Here is a 20,405-nt window from a genome sequence, read left to right as displayed (position 1 = left end):
CCCACTCATTCCAAGTTTCTTCGGCATCGGCCATTGACGGCATGTGATGTGCGCCAATTATGGTGAGTTTTGTTGCGCAAAAACGTTACACGCACGATGAACGCCACCAACAATTGCAGAGTTGATAGGTTTTTGTTGTGCTTTTTTCTCACATCCTTTCTATACGCACACCGAGACGCACAAGCGAGTGCTGTTTCGATGCCGCACGTAATAAATTAAATCAAATTAGCATTTTCCGACCAGCCGGGACACTAAACGGTTTTCCGGAGTTTTTTTTCCCTTTTTTCTCTCTCTGGCCTTCTTTCTTTGTCTCTTGTTCTGTTTAACGTTCATTGGTCAATAATAGGCAAAATGTGTGTGGGGGTGTGCGCGTAGCCACATGATGATGAAAAATCTCCATCATCAATAACAATGAAACATAAAAGTGAATCGAAATCCCTTTTTTACGAGGAGCAGTGTTGACAGGACGCAGCAAAGGGTGAGCCAGAAAAATAATGGCCATTTCCGGGCTGTGGGCCCTGAGTGATGTGTGTGTCGACGTTAGGTGCTGGCGAATGAGGAAGGGTAGATGGCGTTCGGCAACATGGCGCTGGGGGCTTACCCACAAAACTCGAGCCCCGGGAATGATGGGGTTTAGGCAAGAATGGTGGGCTGGTGGGCGACTGCATTGTCCCGTTGCAGTTCGATGCATTTTCGCTGCTCGTTGCAGCATGATGACACTCGGTTAAACGGGGCAGGTTTCCGATGCACCCACCACCATCCCGCCTGGTTCCGCTGTGCTGTTGTCCTTTCCTTATGGGTGGGAGGGGTTTGATGGCTCGACGCAACGCAGAGCGGAAGTTTGTGGCTGGATGTGTGTGGGTGTGTGCGTGTGGGTGTGTTCTACTGTTTGGTATTCATTTGATCTACATTAATTATGTTTGGTATTGCAGCATCGGTGCGGACAGATTCGGATGATGGGAGCTGTTCATTCGCAGTGCCGATAAGCTTTTGTTGTACCATTCGTCCTCGGCCGTCATTCCTTGTGGGTGCGATGTGGGTGGGAAGAGATAAGAAAAGAGTTTGTGAATTAAAATGCAATGCAAGAAAAAGGTTTAAATACGACAACACTTAAATGCGAGGCGGATCTATACAATCTTAAACGAATCTAGAGCACCGAAGGTGCAAAACCCGTAAGCGCAGGACGTTACCGATGTTGTGTATTGCTTCACAGTTCTACTTTTCATGCCGGAATGCAAAAGAAACGTCTTCAAGAAACAACCCGGGCGTGCTGTGCAAAGAACTTGCAGCAACGGCAACACAGAAAAAACACGAAGAAACACGATGAAACATTATTGATCATTACCGCCCGGCGGAAATGACAAATTTTCCAAAGACGTGCGCCCCGTGAGCGAAGACGAAACGGTCGCATGTGTGTGTGTGTGTGTGTGTGTGTGTGTGTGTGTTTGTGCGCTTTTTCACGCCTTTCCAAACAGGCTCACTTTTGCTGCCGGAAGTTGCCGGCGTGTGCTCGATGCCCTGCTTCGGCCCAGAACACCTTCACCATTTGCGAGGTGAAAATAGCAAATTTCCTTGCAAGATGCAGGCTTTTCCGTTGCTTTTCCCGCTGAACACGCTTCTCCGACCCGGGGAGTGGGAGACGACCCCACCGGGCATGTGGTGGGCATTTATTTATTTATATCTAAATATCAAAGCATGCCAGGGCGCTGTCAAAGGGCCGTGCTGTGGTTGCTGCGATTCGTTTAACGCCTCCAACCGTGCCACGAGCTAGCTAGCGAGCAGCTGTGTATGTGTGTGTGTGTGGCTATATTTTGCTTGTCCAACGTTTACAGAACAGTGTCGAACCATTTCCGACTTCAGTTTACTATTTCGTCCGGCCGTCCCTGCGCTTACTACCCGTTCTCCAGCGCAGCAGCAACACGCTGTCACGCGTTTTCCGGTTGGGAAATTGGGTGAAGATAGGACAGAGTGAGGGGTGGATTGTGCGCGAGATAGAAAAAATGAAACACTGTGCAAAAAAAAAAAACACTTACCCATCGAGTCCTGGCGAACGCCAACGGCACCCATATTGGAACCGTGCGTCATCGAGAATGGCTGCGTCATGCCCGGATAGGATGAGGCTCCCATTTGGAACAGGTCCTGGTGCGATGGTTGACGGAGTACAAACGGGAGGGAGCAGAAGAAGACGGCAGCAGCAGCAGCAGGAACGCAACCGGAAGAGAAGAGCAGGTGCAGGGAGGAAAAAAATAATGGTAAAGTACAAATCAATACTCTCAATCTTCCATCGAGCGCCGCTCACACAACACCGAAACGCGCAAACAAGGCAGGCCATGGGCAGGCTGATGGGAAAATGGTCCTTATGCATGTGCCTCTTGCTGTGTGTTTGTGTGTGTGTGTGTGTGTGTGTGTGGCGCTGGATGTTTCCTGTTTTTTGTCTTCCTCCTATTGCTACTCGCGTTGCTCGCATTCGCATACCTGGGGATACCGGTTGATTGAATTTGGATGTGGATACGGTTGATAACCTCTCGAAACGCTGTAGCCCTGGATGTTGCGCATCATGCCATTGCAGGACGGTATGACCGAGGGGGCGAGCGCCTTCTGTAGCTGCTTCTCCTGCTTTCGGTACTTTGCTCTTCGATTCTGAAACCAAACCTGTTTGGGTGGGAAAAGGTGGGAAAAAGTGGCGGTGAGCAAGAGGAGAAGAAAACTGTGTTTCGAGCGTTTTGGCGTGTTTGAACCGCCAACGGTTGGCCTGTCGCGTCGTTGTTGGAGTAGTTATTGGGAAATTTGATTGGCTCGTTTTTGTTGTACCTGTGCCCCATGTTCACGGTTTTATTTCATTGATTTTAAAAGCGTAGAATAGTGTAGAAGAGATTGCACAATACATTTCCTAACCCAAAACATTTTAATCGCTACCATTTCTATTCTACTTTGTTCCACTGCCGTCAGTAAAATGGCGGACGTTACGCGCATTTGCTATGCGTTTGCTGTGCGAACCAACCGTTCGACCGGGGTTTAAATGTCGGCATCATGGTGGATCGGCGCCTGGCCTAGAGAAAGTAGGTCCCCAGGCAGGCAGGCAAAGGAAAAAGGGATGTTATTGAATCGAACCCCGTGTGTATTGCTCTCGATTCGCCATATACACCATTCGCCGCGTCCGCTCGTCCTACCGGGGAACATTCGGGTTCTTCCCCCTTTTTCGTACGCGTTCGTGCACGTGGCTAAGCATGTGTAAGTGTGAGCCTGTCGTTCTGTTCGTTCGTTCACGTTCGCTTTTAGAACGCTCCATCACCACTACTACCATCACCGTCAACGGGCTTTGTTGAGCGTGCGCTAGGGCAATCCCCAATGGCTACTACTCTTCGCCTCGCCATATGCGTGCCTCGTGCTATTTCTTGTGTATCTTTCTGTTGTGTTGTTGTTTCGCAGTAAGCAAAGACAATATGGAGTAAATGGATAATATAAACTGGTCTTCTTCGAAACCTTAGTATGATGAGCTATTGGTACGTTTGACAACGGATTATAATACTTCAGAACGAATCGACCGAGTTAATAGTGTGCAGCTCGCGGGCGGAATTCACCATCCTGAGAAACCTTTCCGCATCAAGCGAAATGCTGAGATGCTGAGAGCAGCTTCAAGCAATAACTGACTTGCAATAACGACGTTTCCGAGCACAAGTGCTATGGCGATGGGACAAAATGGGACGAAAACGATACCGCCGTTGTCGATGGTGCCTTTGCTGGTTGTTGCTTTCGCTGATGGTGACGTTATCCTTATTTCATTTATTGCTTGTTTTTTTTGTTGTTGTTGTTGCCTTTCTTATTTTCTTTCTCCCCTTGCCCCAGCCCTTTGTCTCCCTTTCTGCGCCTTGAATGCTGATAGAAGATGGGCTGCCCTACCATCCCAAACCCTCTAGAATGGGACTGTCGGAGGGTGGAGCGTTGCTGTCTTCCATTTAAATTAAATGTGTATACCGCTATTCGAAATCATCGCCCCCTTCCCTCCACCGGAACGCCCCTTTCCATTACCGCTCCGCTCCCGCTGCTGTTCCCGTACTTCTGTACGTACCCATCTGTCAGCTCCGGCCCTTTTGCATCGCTCCTTCTTCCGCCTCTAACTGTTTCTCGTTCAAAGTCGCGCGAAATGAGGAGGGCAAAGTTTTGTCCGTGCCTTTTAGCGTCCTGAGCAAGCAAGCAAGCAAGCAAGCAGAGTGGTTTAGCAATGCTGGCAGGGCCGGTCCGAGGAGAGGAGTACGCGACACGTACGCGTACGGGGAGAAACACGCACACGGGAGGGGGGAGGCACGTTCGTGCTCCTCCCCTCCGTCTTATCTGGTGCTGTCATTTCTTAGGAACTGCTGTAGCACCGTGGAAACGAATACCGTGCGCGGTGGTTAGTTCCGCCATTTTCCTTTCACCACAGTCACACACATATACACACACACACCAGCACACACACACACACATACACTCACGTGTACAGTTTATGGCTTCGTGTTCTCGTGGGTCAAGGGTAAGGGCAAAGGGAGGAAACACACAAGGGAAGCTAACAGCGGCAGAGTGGGTGAGTTGGAGGAGGGAGGAGCGGTGGTCGAGTCGAAATTGAACTCGTAAATAAACTACGCGAGAAGCTGGGGAACATCGGGACGGAAAAGTGTCCTCGAGGGAGTGTACCATCCACGGGGGGTTGGGGTGGACGCTCTCCTGTGTGTCTTATGGCTTTGGGCCCTTTTCTGGTTTAGCTGGGGTTTTGCCCGCGACCGGTTCGGAAGCGAGGAATTTTGTAGCGAGCCGAGAGCGGCAGCAGGCAAGACGCCGGCGCCGGTCGAAGGGGGGGGACCGTAATGGAGGAATTTCCAAGAAGGCGGAGTAATTGAATTAAGGATCCATTTGATGTTGTAGATTACACACTAACAGCAAACGGGAATGCCGCGTACCGCGCACCCTCCCCCCCCCCCCCCGCAGCTCCCATTCGGTCTGCCGATCCGACCCCCCCCCCTATCCTTACTTGGGTAGGTAATTTTCTTGGCACTGTTCTTTTGCCCGAAACGATATACACGTTTCTTGCTCGCTCTGCGGGCGCCATGCTTTAGCATCGAATGAAGCGGGGGTGAAAGTTGCCGTCAGTCAAGAAGACGGACGAGACCATCCTTGCGAACGATGTCCTTAAGATGAAGATGACGGCAACGACGACGAGGATGATGATGATGATGATGGCGATGCTTTGATGGGTTCGAAGTTTTACCAGCTTAGAGGAAGAGAGAGAGAGAGCAAACGAAGGGAACGGAAACGGGTTTCTTGCGTTACTTTAAACTTCAACTCGCCCGAACGCTCCACTGAGCTGCTGTTCAGCTGAACGTGTTCGTTTTTCTTTTTTGGTTGCCCACTGCCTGCGCCTGCTTTGTTGGCTGGAGCTGTGGAGTTTTCTTGCACGTTTCTTTTCTAATGCTTGCTTGTTTTTCTTTCGAGAGCAACCTTCTTCGAACGCGGGCGCCAACGCCAAGAGATGGATTATTTATGGAGGGAAATACAGCTGGCTGGCTGGCTGGTGGTGGTGATGATGGTTGGGGATGGTTTAGCTTCTTCTAATGGGTTTGCGTTAGTTTGCTCTAGCTGGAGTCACATGTGTGACTCGGAGTGGTTCCGATTTTGCGTAGCTAGCCAGCATTCTAAAACAAATTACAATTTAGCTTTCTAATCAAGCCCGTACCAGTCGCAGCATGCCACGGAATGCTGCATCGGCCACCCTTCCCAAAAACCACAACAGATAGCTTGGCATGGCTATCGCAATTGCATTATGCAGCTAGAAGCTTCAGCCCCAAATCGTCAAAACCACCGCTTCTTTGCCGGTGTCCGGTTGCGACGAAATGCGACAATACACACCTGCCGTGGCCGTCGCTGAAGGCTCATTTCAGCGCACCGGAGTCCATCAACGGAACTAACAGCGTCCAGGTAAAAGATAAAAGGATGACTCCCGCTACCTTCCTGTGGATGATGATCCACTGAGCCGTAAGCTAATGTGCTGTGTGGTGAAGAAAAATTCGCATGCAGTGTGTATGTATGTATGTAGCACATGGCGGGTGGGATGTTGTTTGAAAATATGTTTCTGATTAGGCGTTAGCGAGCGGGAAGAATTGGTTCCGATTCGATGCCTAAACGTGGATGGCCGGTGACGACGACGAGGACGAACTTGCTGCTGCTGATGATGATGAGGATGAGTGTGGATTCCGTGTCGTCCGTGATCCGTCCGGTAGCTTTCATGTCGATCCGTCACACTGGACTAGGGCTGCTTGCAAGTCACGAACACCAAGGGGCTAGGACAGTGCCAGAAAAGACCCTAACCCCAATCCTGCCATAACAGTGGTCGCCGTCTACCTGGCCGGCCTATCAGTGGCGCGGGCTGTTAATATGCGATGAGTTAGTTTGGCTCGCTTTATTGGTTATTCCTCTCCCAAGCTCCTTTCTCTCCATCCCTGGAGATTGATTATTTTGTTGTACAACGACGACGGAACAGTCCCAAACAATCGCCAAACCTGGGGAATGGAGGAGGGTTGGTCGGGCGTCGGACAACGCAGGGTTCGAATATCCCAAAATAATTGCACGGACCGGGGACCGACTGCTTCCGCGTCTGAAACGGTGTGCAGTGTGTAGAGAATAATAATAAATTCACAGCGCCCGTTGGCCCAAAAACCGAGCAAAGAGTTTTTGCTGAAAATGGTTTTCATCTTTGTTCACCACGAGATCCACGGCAATGGCATTCCAGCCTTTGATAAGAGTGAATCCCGTACCGGTGGAGCGAATCAATCCCATCGGTGTGCGCACAAGGACGTCCTTTATGTTCGCTGCACAATCATTCCGAGTCTACCGTATCCCGATGGGGAGTGAGAGAGACAGTCCGGGTGAATTTGGTGTGTCCGTCGGAAAACAAATTCCCGAACATGCCCGCCCAAAAATCGATCAAAGCAGTAGCAGCAAAAACAAATCGCTCGAATGTTTCAGAACGCACAAGGAACGGCACCTTTTAGCTCTTTTGCGCGATGAGACCAGGCTCGTACTGGATCAAACGCATACAACCGGAATCGATGCAGCTCACGCACATTGCACAGCATAGCGCATTGTGGACGCAAGGCGACGCCGATGGTGAGGACTGGGACTGTTTTTTGAGCCTACACCGTGGCTCTGGCTGGCAAGCATTAGCCCGCAAACGATTGCGCCACCAGACGCCACCCGAACTCCTGGGGCTCCTGGATTCGAAACGGCTGGCGAGAAGGCACACACACACACACGGTGCTCGTGCGAGATCTTCATTGAATTATTGATGCAATCAATAAGTATTATTTCGTCATTTGAGCGCCGGCTGGTCGTGACTAAATTTTGCGCGCCACGCTCTCAAGCATGCATGGAGCATCGTCGGTTCGTCAGAGGTGCGTCGAGGATCGGCATTCCGGTAGGGTTTGACCTGGGGGGACAAGCACTTTTCGCACAATTCGACATTTGAAGGTTGTGTTGGCAACAGTTTTGTTGCTCCTTTTGTACAATAGCATGTATTTCGTCTGTGCGTGGTGTGTTTTGGAATGTTGATTATTCGTCAGCGCCGTGCTCTGTCAGCTATTGAACAAGATACACTGAAACGAATTTTTGTAGCATAGTTCATTTTGCTCGTGAGTGTCATGGTATAACAGTTTTCAAAAAGACCAGTAAAATGAACACCTTGGTGGCGAAATGAGTGTCAAATGACACCAAAATGACAGGCGGATCTATCGAATTTTTTCGATTGAAAAATTGTGCTGAGGCCGACAGACAAGGTTCTGATCGAAAAGGTACTCTGTCATCTTATGACTCTCGGCCTCAGCACAATTTTTCGATCGAAAAAATTCGATAGATCCGGCTGTCATTTTGGCGTCATTTGACACTCATTTCGCCGCCAAGGTGTTCATTTTACTGGTCTTTTTGAAAACTGGTATACCATGACACTCACGAGCAAAATGAACTATGCTACAAAAATTCGATCGTTCCGCTTTGTATGGGACAAAATCCGCGACGCATTGAGCTGCGGAAATTATCGAATATAAAAAAAATGCCATAAATCAAGGTTGATGTTTTTGAAAAACGTTATGTAAAAGCAAGTTGGTAAATGTTTTGGTTCTTTTTCAATATTTTGGGTGATAAAAAATTATTTATTAATTATTTTAAAAAATGTTTACCTGGGAGGCCAACTTCATGTAGGGGTATAAAAGAAATAGTTATACTGTCAGTTTTACGTAAGCGCCTATCGAATTTTTTCGATCGAAAAATTGTGCTGAGGCCGTCTGTCTCTGTCTAAATTATGATCACATTTGTTGCACTTTTGTCCGTTCAATCGTAGGTGTACGATCAATTGTTTCATTTCTAGTTATGGTGTTTATGAACATATTGCCCAGAATAGGACAGATAAAGTATGATAATCTTCCATTTCAAAATTCGCATCGATGCTCAGAAAGATGATGTATAGAATTCCAAAACATACTCGTTTGTTCGAACTGATGTTCGTTCTGTTTGCTCGAGAATGTCTGATCGTGCAACTCCATAGAACGCTAAACGTTTGTTCCAGTCTTAAGTCTTGTTCGATAGCTGCCATAGAGAAGCTGCCTTCTTCTTCTTCTTCTTCTTCTTCTTCTTCTTCTTTGGCACAACAACCGCTGTTGGTCAAGGCCTGCCTGTACCCACTTAGTAAAATGAGCTTGGCTTTCAGTGACTTATTTATTACCATAGCAGGATAGTCAGTCCTACGTATGGGGGCACGGACTATTCGGGGCTTGAATCCATGACGGGCATGTTGTTAAGTCGTACGAGTTGACGACTGTACCACCAGACCGGCCCAAAAGCTGCCTTATCTTCTGATATTTCTTTCCAAGCAAATGTTCTCATGTAAACCAAACAGTCGCAACTTTAAAAATTAACCTTACAGCAAGAAAACAACGAGTCCTTCTTTTGCTTCACTTTCCAACACGTTCCTTTTTACAAATGTTCAACATAAGCGTATTACTACTGTGTACTACTTCACCACTCTGCATTCATCCCCACCATCCTAACAACCAAATCTAATGTGCAACGTAGCACGTGAACAGAAATTCCGATACCCTGCGAAGGGCACACACAGGTTCCGCGGAGGGCAATATTCTAATACCGACGGTCGATCGAACGCGTCGATCGTGGAATATTAATCATCCTTCGACAGCCGACACAGTGGCGAAAAGGACACACAAAGCCGTACGACGAGAACGATGCCAACGATAGAATGCCAGCAGATATGCCGCCAGCAAAACAAAAACCCGCGGCATTGATGCCGTGCCAAGGGTGTGAAGGCGCGAATAAAAATAGAAGGAAGTAAATGTGGAAAGTAGAACGACGTGCAAATTAGCATAATAGATGGCACCGTAATTCCGGTGCCGTTTCAGCTCCTGCCCGCTGGAGACGCTGTTTTGCAACGCTTTTCCCATCTGTCTGTGTGTGTTTTTCCTGTATCACTGTACGCTACGTCTTCGATTGTTGCCGTCAAGTTTGAATGAAAATTTCAATTTTCACTTTCGTCAATTAGCATACCAAATTGTGTGCCGAGTCGAGCCTAGAGCCATGACGTTTGTGTGTGTGTGTGTGTGTGTGAAGTTGTAGCACGCGTTACGGTGTTATTGTCCTCACCAGAAGAAAAAAAAACACCTTCCCGACGCGTCACAGTGTCGCATCAACACGATGTTTCCTGTGGGCCACAGCCCAGCAACCGGTCAACCTACCTGTATCCTGGCTTCGTTCAGCTTAGTGGTACGCGCTAGCTCCTCCCGGCAGTAGATATCCGGATAGTGTGATTTCGCAAAGGCCGCCTCTAATTCTGCTAATTGTTCCTGCGGGAGGAAGGGAAGTGGAGGAGGGGGTATGTGGGAATTAGTATCGGATGTATCGGACGCCGGATGGCTTCGTTGCGTTTTTCGTTACTCACCTGAGTGAAGGTAGTTCGGTGTCGCCTTCGGGCCGGTGTCGGGCAGGATGCTGTGGTGGGCGTGTGGCCAGCATGCTGGGGCAACCCTGAGATGCCGCTTCCGGGGGACGAAATGCCACCCGGGACGGAGGAACCGAGCGGGCCGCTGTTTGGTTCGGGTTTTAGTTTTTTAAATGCACCTTCCGCTGGGTTTTTTTTTTGTGTAGTACCGAGACGTAAGCCGCACGAGATGGGCAGATGTGGGAAAGAATAAAATGTAAAGGAAATTATCAGATTTAGAATGCACTTGTTTGCCTTATGCCCACGGTCCTTCCCTGTCGCTCGCTCGGGTTTTTAGTTGACAAGAGAACTGGGGATGAGTGTGAAGGGAAGCTGGGTTCGGTCGGTATGGTTTGCAGATGCAATCACACTGATACGTGGGCTACTGGGCTGATTCGTCCCCACGATAAGACTCGATAAGTGAAAAGCCAACCAGGGAAGGGAGGAAAGGTGGTGTGCACGAGTCAAGTGTGCACCATGTTCCCGGCCGGCCAACATCCCACTCTTAGCTGCCAGGGGTACACCACCCCAGGGGAAAGGTACGCTTGAAACTGTCATCAAAACTCAGGAGGGCTCTCAACAGGGCACAGGAAATGGATTAATAATAGAGCTACCATATGTACGATAAATAATAAATTGAAAAACTGGGCCACCGGAGGGTACGGTTTTGCTACAGTGAAGACGCATTTGCTCACTGCTGTAGAGCAGCATTCTGGTGGAGATTTCAAGCTGATAAGATGGAACTGATTTGAGAAACTTTAGCCAGAAAAAAACCCATTCTCTTTCGCTAGCAGTATCATTTGCTCAATTTTAAACAATTGTGATGGATGATGAAGGAGATAGAACATTATTAGCCGCTAAGGCTGTAGTGCTCGAACACACTTTGTCGCGGGCGTCATCTACTCCAATGTCCACCAGATGGAGATCGCTAAACGACGCACGTACCTTCGATTATTTTAATTAGCAATTGTTGAAGGAAAAAAAACACACACACACTGGAAACAAAAAGTGTTGATTTCCTGCCAATACATAGGGGGCATCATGGGCCGGTGGGTGGTGGTGCCGCATCCCGTCGCGTGGCGGTTTATCACAATTTGATTTGAGGCGTTCGAGCCGACGGGAGGCGAACCTCGGTGGCGATAAACGCGCTAGCCAACATTATGCACACACCAACACGACGCACACTATCACCTCAGCAGCACCATTATAATCACCATATAAGCAGCCAAAAAAACATAAAAAAGACCACCACTAAACACTGACGTCAGCAAATTTGTTGATGAGGTTGCTGGCGAAAAACAATGCACTGCTGGTGTAAGGGTGAAACGGTGCGAGAAGGCAAGTGGTGGCAATGTGGCGTTTAGTTTAGCGGCGATGCTCACCACGATCGACACGAATCACACATACAATGCACTCGAACGCACACACACACATACACACATATACACTCACGTATCCCGGTCGACGAAAGCGAGCCATATAATGAGCCAACAAATTGGTGGTATCCATTTAAATAATACTAATTAATAAATTGATTGTAATTAAATTGATAATTATAGAGCCGATAATTACAAAGTAATGGGCTAAACCTAAATTCAATACCGTGAGCACGGGGTACCTTTGACACTGCTGCAAAAACACAGCCATGCACACGTACACACAGACACTGGGACCTCCACACGCGTGCATGATGAGCTCGTCAAAGTCGGCGTGGTCGTCAACGGATCAGGATATTGATTTTGCACAGAGGACACATTGTGTCACGGTCCCATCGCAGGATGATATTCTTTTTTTTATCCCTCTCTATACTCGGTTGTTTGCAGCTAGATTGGTAATGAACGCTTGAAGGATGTAGCCTGTAACGGCTCTGTTGGTTAAAAACCAGCTAAACTGTCAAACGATGTTGTTCAATCGCATCGACTAGCAAGTGTCCACATCAAAGAGTGCGGTCGTTTTTTTTAAGCGCAATAAACGCAACAGTCCCCCGAAGAGTGTACTGTACTGGCACCGTTGAATGGTGATGGTGATACATTTTGAGGGGCCTTGTGATGGCAGTAATAAGCGAAGCGATGATGTAAACTTCATTGCAGATGATAAAAAATAAGTAAACATGGATGAAGGACTCGCAACGCGAGCGATAACCCTCTAAATTCACACATGGCTCTTTAAGAGGGGAATTTGTACATAAAATTGCATACTTTAAGGCGCTCTAGTGTTTCAAGCACCGTGGTTCTAACTGTAACAAACAAACTAATGAGTTAAGAGGTATTAGTTTTAATAAAAATATGTAAAATGAATGAAGGACTTACAACGTGAGCGACATGCTTTTAAATGCAAACATGACTGTTAAAGCGGGAAAATTGTGAGGAAGATTGCATACTTTAAGGCGCGATAGTGTATCAATCATTATGGTACTAACTTTAGGAGGTAAACTAATGAAAATTAGGAGGTACAAATTTTAACAATATTTACTAAGGGCAGACGAAGGCACGAGACCGTGAGCGGTTTGGGACACTCCTGAGGGAGGCCAAGACCGCAAAGCGGTTGGAGCGCCGGATAAGCAGTAAGTAAGTAATTTGAAAAAAAAAATACATATGAATGAAGGACTTGCAAAACGAGCCACATGCGTTTAAATGCAAACATAGCGGTTAAAGAAGGGGTTTTGTATATAAGATTGCATACTTTAAGGCGCACTAGTGGCACAAAGATAATGGTACTAATTTCAAGAGCGAAACACAGAAGAACACAATGAGATGAATAGGTTCAAAATATCTACAGAAATGAAGCATGCAAGCGCTTAAACCAAGCAAAACCTAAAATAATAATAAGACCTATAAAATGACCTTTTATGGCATTTTTGTTAGTTCCTCGATGATAATTTTATAGGCTCATCCAAAGGAGCTCCTTACAAAATAGCCCTTCTCTAGGCTCCTTGCATTTCACGCACAATCATCATAAAGCACTTCAAATTTGAGTGTTATAATCACTAAAGGCGTAGGCCTATGCTACGTTCTAAACCCTGACAAGAAACTAGTTTTTGCATTTGAAAATTCAACAGCAAATTTCCCGCCATATCACACAGTCTATGGCCACCAAAACCCGGCAAGTAAAACCTCCCACTTCCCAATGTATTTACCATCCGCCGGCTCATTCTCCCCGACTGGCTGCTTTCAAAGCAGTTTGCTCATTAGCAGATGCTGGCCAACTGGCTGGCAGTTCCACCTTTAACGATTCGTTGTTGGCATTCGACTTTCACACAGCACGTGCGAGCGTGTAGGTACTGCTGAATGTAGAACTGTTTGCCAGTAACACGGTTGCGAAACGGATGTGGCCACGCAGAGGCGATGCTGCAAACGAGGCCTTTCATTGCCCGGGACGAAAGGCTTTTTAGTATGCAAATGGTATAATTCCATGATGGAAATGAATAAATTATGTCGCAATGTCTACGGCATCCCAGCCCAAATGGCATGGGGACGGCCTGTTTCGGTTCGGGCTGGCCAAAGGCTCCCAAGCCCGGTTGGCTGGCGCTTAAAAAAGCTCCTCCAGTTCCAGTGGCGTGTGTCACACAAAGCAATGGCGGCAACGCGTTTGCCGTTGGACACCGATCGGAATGCAGTGGGCCTGGGTGACAATGTGTGATGAATGTGTGGCTCAATGTTTGCCCCATTGCCAGCCCGTGGGCGCTGCTAGTTTCTGACCGTCAGTCCGAGCTGACAGTGAGCCTTGCACATCACGTGTCCTTCGTGACGCATTCGGCCGGTAGCGCCCATCAATGTGAGCAAAAGGTGTGAAAATCAAGAGACAGAAAAAAACATTACCGACATCACTTTCATCATGCCCGTCCACAACGTCATCAGTACACGTAATGATGATAGATGCGCATAATTGTGCTGTCGCTTTGCTGTATGCGCCGTGCGATTTACGGAGAAAATGTAAATTTTCAAACCGTAACTACCGTAAAGTTGTGACCTGCCGGTGCTGTTTCATGCCCAGTTTGCAGGAAACACAACACGTCAACAGCAACTTCTCCTCAGTTGGTTGTGTTCTGTGCCTGCTGAGCCTTTAAACCCGCCTACGACTGGATGTGGTAGTGCCAAGTGGCTTAGAATTGGCCGCTAGCTTTATCAGTGCTATCCTTTGACGTTGACTGGTAATAGTAAAGATGGACGAATTTTAATCAGCCCCGGTCAGTGGAAAGATGCGTGCCGTCCCAGGCAGTGCATCGTCAGGACACTGGGGCAAAGGTATCGTTCGCAGTCACTAGCGCATTAACATAATTTACAAAAATAAATAATTCATTAATAACCGTTGTTGGTTTCGCGAATCACGCGCCGTCGCCCACGTCCCAAGCAAAGAAGACCTCTCAGCCCCATCCACATCCACCTGCCCCGTTTCGGAGGGCTTGCGGTGCCTTGTTCTGGTCAACTCCCCAGGCCGGGGCATTGCTGTGCTTCCCCGAGGGCTTCCCGATGGAAGGAAGGAAAAGCGATTAATTAGTTAAATGACACCCACGTTTACCTTTAATTAGCCCATCTACATAATTGATACTGTGCCGCAGCAACGCTACGTAACGGTTTTTGGGGAAGCCTTTGGGCCTGGTAGGGGCCTCACGCGAAGAGCTATTTTAATTCCACAAGAAAGTACCGTCGGCACTCCTCGGTTCATGGCGTGAACCATGGTAGAATGTCCTCGCGGGAAGATCTAGCTTGCGGTCAGTGCTAACTCTACTTCACTGCGGAATTCTCGTTCTTGTGGGAAGAAGATGATTCACTAATCAACCACCGCAAACCGATAAGTACTTGTGTCTTTCCTGTCGAGCGGAACAAACACTCAATCTACCACCAACCTCCGGACCATCGGGGCTCAACCCCGTATCTCGTTTATCCTTTGATGGAAATCCTATTTAGTGCCGAACCCGAGTGCATCGTCTCTGTGCGTGTGTGTGTATGTCACGCTAAAAGCCCTGTCACGCTGGGCTCTAATTCTACACCAACCATATGGCCGGGCACCAGGTTTGCCCCGTACGATGCGATTTTACACCGTGCCGCGTTTGACGTTCATTCACGAAAGAAAGCAACAATAATGAAGTGCAGCTTACGACAAGTATGTCAACACCTTTCGATTGCTCTCGCTCTCTAATTCCCCTTTTGACAATTATTTTATTTGATGCACTCGCTGGTGCGAGAGGGTCCTCTCGCGTTGGCAGATTGACGGGTTTGCTCTGATGTCCCGGGTGTACGACAAACCTCAGTGTAAGGGGGAAAAGCCACGGGCCACGAGCAACATAATGCAAAATCCGAGGAGGGTTGCGATTGCCATCCACTCCTTGCGGGGTGCGTTTATAGTCCACAAAGGAGAGGAGGTTTGCCGGGCAAAAAACCGGTGATGTTCTAGTTCCGTGTACAGACGTGTACGGAAACCGACTCAATTGCTTTGTAATCAGCGTGTGTGTGTGTATGTGTAGTTTGGTGAATTTGTCGAGTCTTTCAATGCTAATGACCGCTCGCCGGAACGACAATCACCTACGGCCGTAGTCAGTTTGCCCCGGGAAACGGCGGTGCGAGTGAAGTGTGAAGCTTAAGCGGGGGTAACATTTGTTCCGGTGTCCTCTTACCAGAAATGTAACCATTTGTTTGCACTCTCCTCCCCCGTACCGGGCGCTGGATGGTCCCCGAGTTCTATCTACGATCACCCTGGGCCTAGGGCCGTCTTCCCCGGGTGTGTTGTATCAGCCCTTGGCGTTGGGATTTTGCATTCAACCTGCTATTACTATTACTATTGTCATCATTAGAGTACAATATTGGTGGTCACGGGATGGTGGGTGCATTAGGTTTTAGCTACACGTTGCCATCGATAGGTGTTTACCAGATTTGAGATTACAAATCTCGGGTATGGATGGTTCCCGTTTTAAGGGGGGTGAAAGTCAACCGGGAAGTTGATGGAAAATATTTGCTTTATAGATGCCGGTGGCCAATACCAATATTGTTGTTTGGTTATACAAGCACTACACAAACTGCAGATTCCTAATCATCATTGATTCTTGTTGTAAGATTCGATTATTATGGTGTTGCGAATCTCACAATCAAAATAAGGCTTTAATGTGCAATTCTAGCAATATTCTGCAGATATTGTACTATAAAACAGCTGTTAATAAGGCAACTAAACCCAAATATCCTTTCAACGCCAGCTACGATGTAAGTGAAAAGTAACTCCCGACGGCACCGCACCGGTCTGTGTTGAAATCCCGTCGGCAGAAGATGCCGCAGCTGTCAAAGAGACAGCAACAAACACAAACGTTAGCATCCCACATGGAGTGCGATGTTTGGCTCGTTCTACTCATGCGAGCAATTATTCTTACCCGTGCGACCACAACATCGAACGACAAACACCGTCGGATGTTCGGTCTGCCGTAAAAAAGGCCCAAACAACTATCGCTGGACACCGCCGGGTGTCGGAAACGTCAACACAATCCTATTAGAAAGCTATTGCACCGCGCCATTTAGCGTCTCATCAATAATGGGCCGGATTATCCTCCTGAGCGATCCCTTTCACAGCGCGCTAATCCTGGCCACGTGTCGGACGGACCGATTGAACGGGATGACACGAAGGTGTGTCTCTGCCTAAGAAAGGGGTTCCCTTCTGAACGGTGTGTGAGCGTGTGCCGACGGTGGTCAAAACAGTGGTACGAATAGACCCCGGGACAAACGACATCTGCGCCGCGGTTTGAGTGGTAGTGTGGACGAGAATGGAACCTTACCCGTAACGGACCCATTGTCCGACAGCCGGTTCGGAGGGGTGTGGGCTGGCGTGTGGTGATGGTGATGGTCACTGATGGGCGTACCGGACAGTCCCCCGTACAGTGCGCTGAAGTCCTCCGGTGTGCTGCTACACTTCCGATGCTGACCGAGGGACTTGTCCCCGTTCGCACCGCCGCCCGGGCCGCCGAGACCGCCCCGGCCGTGGTCCTGGCCGCCCAGCCCGAGCAGCCGGTTCTCGTGCGCCCCGATGCCCATCAGCCGGTTGTCCTGCAGCGCCATAAACTTGCTGTCCTGGCCGGCATTGTGCTGGGCGGCCAGGTTGCCGCCGTGCGCGAGGGCCGCATGATCGTCCAGCAGGCCCTGCTGCAGGCCGAGCAGACCGCCGACCAGGTTCGGCCGCAGATCGTCCATCAGCTTCGACTGGCTGCAGGACCCGGCGGTGGCGGTGTTGAAGTTTAGCTGCCGGCTAAAGATGGCCGGAAAGATGTTGAACTGCTGCGAGTCCGCCGCACTGGTCGGGCTGAGCCCGAGCGGTGTCCCGTTCGCTGCTACTCCGTCCGGTCCCGCTCCACTGACGCCTCCACCGCCGCCGAGGCAACCAAGACCGCCGATGCCGCCCGCACCGCTGCCCGGTACGCTCGATGCCGCTCCTCCTAGAACACCGCCGACGGGGCCGGTTGCCGCGCAGTTGGTTTTGAACTCCACCGTGGGGCCGTGGCTGTCTTGGCAGCGGGTGCGGCCGGCGTTCGACAGCGATGGATCGACAGTGAGCTCGGCATTCACCACCGGCGCAGGCAGGCAGCAGTAATCCGTCGGCAGATACAGCTTGAAGTTGCGCGTAAACCAAACTGGGTGGGCGCTAAATTCCCCGGGGCGGTCTTAGTTAGCGGCGGAACACTAGCCAAAAAAGACACTCAAGCGCGGACACTTCAAACGGAAGCTACAAACGGTAGGACAAATCGTTTCTTTCGCGGCTCGCAAGGGAATCGAACATTTCCATGCCAACTGGGGGACTATTGCTTCTAGGCGCTTGGCACTCTTCGATGGGGTTTGATATCGAACTGAGGGAAGATTAAACTAGAGCACACGACACATCCGATGCTACTTTACGTACGCATGTGTTGAATCCTTCTTCCAGCAAGACTGCGATACACTTAAACTTTAAATTATTTTCATGACCTTATGGTTTAACGAAATGGAATGAACTATGCATGAGTAACTAATCACACTCTTCGTCTTTCTATTCTTCCTTAAGCACGGTTGTTCTTCTGCCGTTCTTCCGTCGCTACACAACACTTACTACTCACGCTTACGCTTACTTCTGGATCGTTTTTTCGCTCAAACTTCGCCCCAAAACACGCACGAACACTGCGACACTACCGACATCTGCTTTCTTGGCAATAAAATCACACAACTTGGACAACCTCGCACGCTCCAGTACTTCACTTTTTCTATCACCTTTTTACCATCTTCTCGACGCACTGTGGGGGGTTTGCTGGTTCAAAAATGCTGTTAACACTAGGTCCAATTGCCACCGTTAACCGCAAAACTTGGCCAACCGCGCTAATCGGTACAGCGCTACGGCGGGATACCGACACGCTACTCACGCTGCCAGGGTCCGCCACCGGTGCCGTACGTTCGTCGGTAGTTCCGAGCCCGAGTGTCCTAGGTGGGGTGCAGAGCCCGCAACGGTGCATCAGCGACGTTCGGACTGCGAAATGGAAATGCTGGAAAGTAACAAAATTAATATCATCTGATGTCCCCGCTTCGACCGGATCCAGGGGCTGGCCCGACAGAGGGCTTTTTTTTGTTGCTGGTTGTTGTTCGGATGATGCTCCCTTCTGTGTGCTCTGCCTCTTGGCCCGCTCCTGTCGGCACCGTGCAACCGCGCGTGTACCAAGGTCCTTTTCGCGCGAGCAAAGGAATCGTTTCCCTGTGGCGGTGTGACCGGGCGGGTGAAACAGGGAAAGGGAGTTCAGGATTCTATCAACTGTGCAATTTCACGGATACTTCGCATAGTGTAGCCTGTGTGTGTGTGTGTTTGATAGAAGCAGTGCTGCCAAAAACGGAGCCCTACCGAAACAAGGGGGACGAACACAAAACGGCACGCTCGGGAAGGGTGTGCGTTTAGGGCGGGGGTGAACAGAAACAGAAGGCCACTGTGACTGCCACAGCAGATGGCTGCACGAGCGAGACAACAGGACAACGGGCCTGCCGATCCGCAAGCTACCAATTTCTGTAGAGGGATACCCACCATCGTCTCGCATCCTCACCGAAGGATGTGCGCATGTCCATGTTTGCGTGTTCGGTGCACGAACACGCGCCATCGCCCGACTGGATGAAGCGGGACGACAGCAGCGACCAGCAGCAGCGCTTCGCTCCCACGCGAGATGGGCAAAAAAAATTGACCAATCATTTCGAGCTAATGTTTTCGGTGCACGTTTCTACGGCAACGCAACGTACCGTGCTGGTGGTGCAACAAGGATAACTAGCGCCGTTGCGCTAGTGGTGGGTGCTATCCTGGCTGTCCCGTTTTTTCCATTTGCGTCCGAGCTCGTCAGTGTGTGAGTTTGCGACTGTACGCAAAGCTGTGTTTGGTCGACGGCACACACGCGGCAAGGCGACTTTTGGTATTGTGCGTCGCCTGGCACAGCACTTGGGCAGTGCGCACGGGGCACTGAGAGCCGCTACAAAATGGTTGTCCCCCGTCGGATTAGATCCTGCGACGAGCCGATGTTCTGTGGCGGGGCATTGGAAGGATTGGGGTCAGCTGAGATGAAGTTGTAGTTTGCATTTTCCTTGTACAGCTTTATTTATTTTTTATTTCACGCTCATGCCGTCGTACTGCAAAGATGTCTTTGTTTTGGAGTGTCCGGGATATCTCAGGGATACACCTATCATGCATAGTGGCGTGCCCCGACAGTCGGCCATCTGGCCATCGGGGAGTCGGGCATGGGGAGGGTGCGGGAGGTCCGTACCGTAGTTGATTGGAAAAGAACAACATCCGTCGGAGGGCGGGAGGAAATTTTGGTTTTGGCGGAGAGGTCTTTTTTTTGCACTTTTCCACCCAGTTGGCCAGATACTTGGCGCTGGTTGTGGGTTTCCTTTTTTCCTGTGTTGCTGTGTGGATGTATTTAAATAGATTGAAAATAAACTCACGACAGCAGCAGGTTTATGATACTGTCCGTGTGACTGTTAGAGATGCTTGGTGGAGTCCTTACGATACGATAATGGGGCTTTTAGGAACGAAGAGGAGCGCTAAATAAAGCAAATATTCACATACGTTGCTGGATTTTTGACAATTCAATTTTTCCCTCAACTCAGCCTAACATTAAAGCACGAAAACATCGCTCAGTATCAATACGGTCAATTCTGCGTTGGTCGGTCTCCGCTGGATAATGATTACTCGATAAACGGTAATCGATTGAACCTTCTTCTTTTTTGCCGGTGCCTCCATGCCCCCTTCGTTGGCAGCTCTGTTTCGCTTTAAAGCTACCTCGGCCCAGCGGGTGGATGACATTTGTGGAAATAAAGTTTAGCAAATGTAATTATGTTTTCGCCATACTACCACTACTACTACTGCTGCTGCTTACGGTTGGAGCGGTACCGCAAGCGGAGGGCTCTAGGGTCCCGGG

The 20,405-nt window shown here is 49.3% G+C and overlaps 1 protein-coding gene across 1 annotated transcript; it reads right to left on the bottom strand.

The window, feature by feature from the left end:
* Nucleotides 1-164: 164 nt before the first annotated feature.
* On the bottom strand, nt 165-18,767 carry LOC1273474 (homeobox protein unc-42). Its single transcript, XM_061650579.1, has 6 exons — nt 16,770-18,767; nt 9,974-10,158; nt 9,771-9,878; nt 2,476-2,652; nt 2,034-2,139; nt 165-1,021 (listed from the first exon to the last, which is right to left on the bottom strand). The coding sequence occupies exons 1-6, from the start codon at nt 17,179-17,181 to the stop codon at nt 915-917; spliced, it is 1,095 nt and encodes a 364-aa protein (XP_061506563.1). The 5' UTR covers nt 17,182-18,767; the 3' UTR covers nt 165-914.
* Nucleotides 18,768-20,405: the final 1,638 nt, after the last annotated feature.

Source organism: Anopheles gambiae, chromosome 2 (assembly GCF_943734735.2).
Source record: "Anopheles gambiae chromosome 2, idAnoGambNW_F1_1, whole genome shotgun sequence".
Classification (NCBI taxonomy): Eukaryota; Metazoa; Arthropoda; class Insecta; order Diptera; family Culicidae; genus Anopheles; species Anopheles gambiae.
The sequence above is the reverse complement of the archived record's forward strand: the minus strand, read 5'-3'. Positions and strand labels throughout refer to the sequence as shown.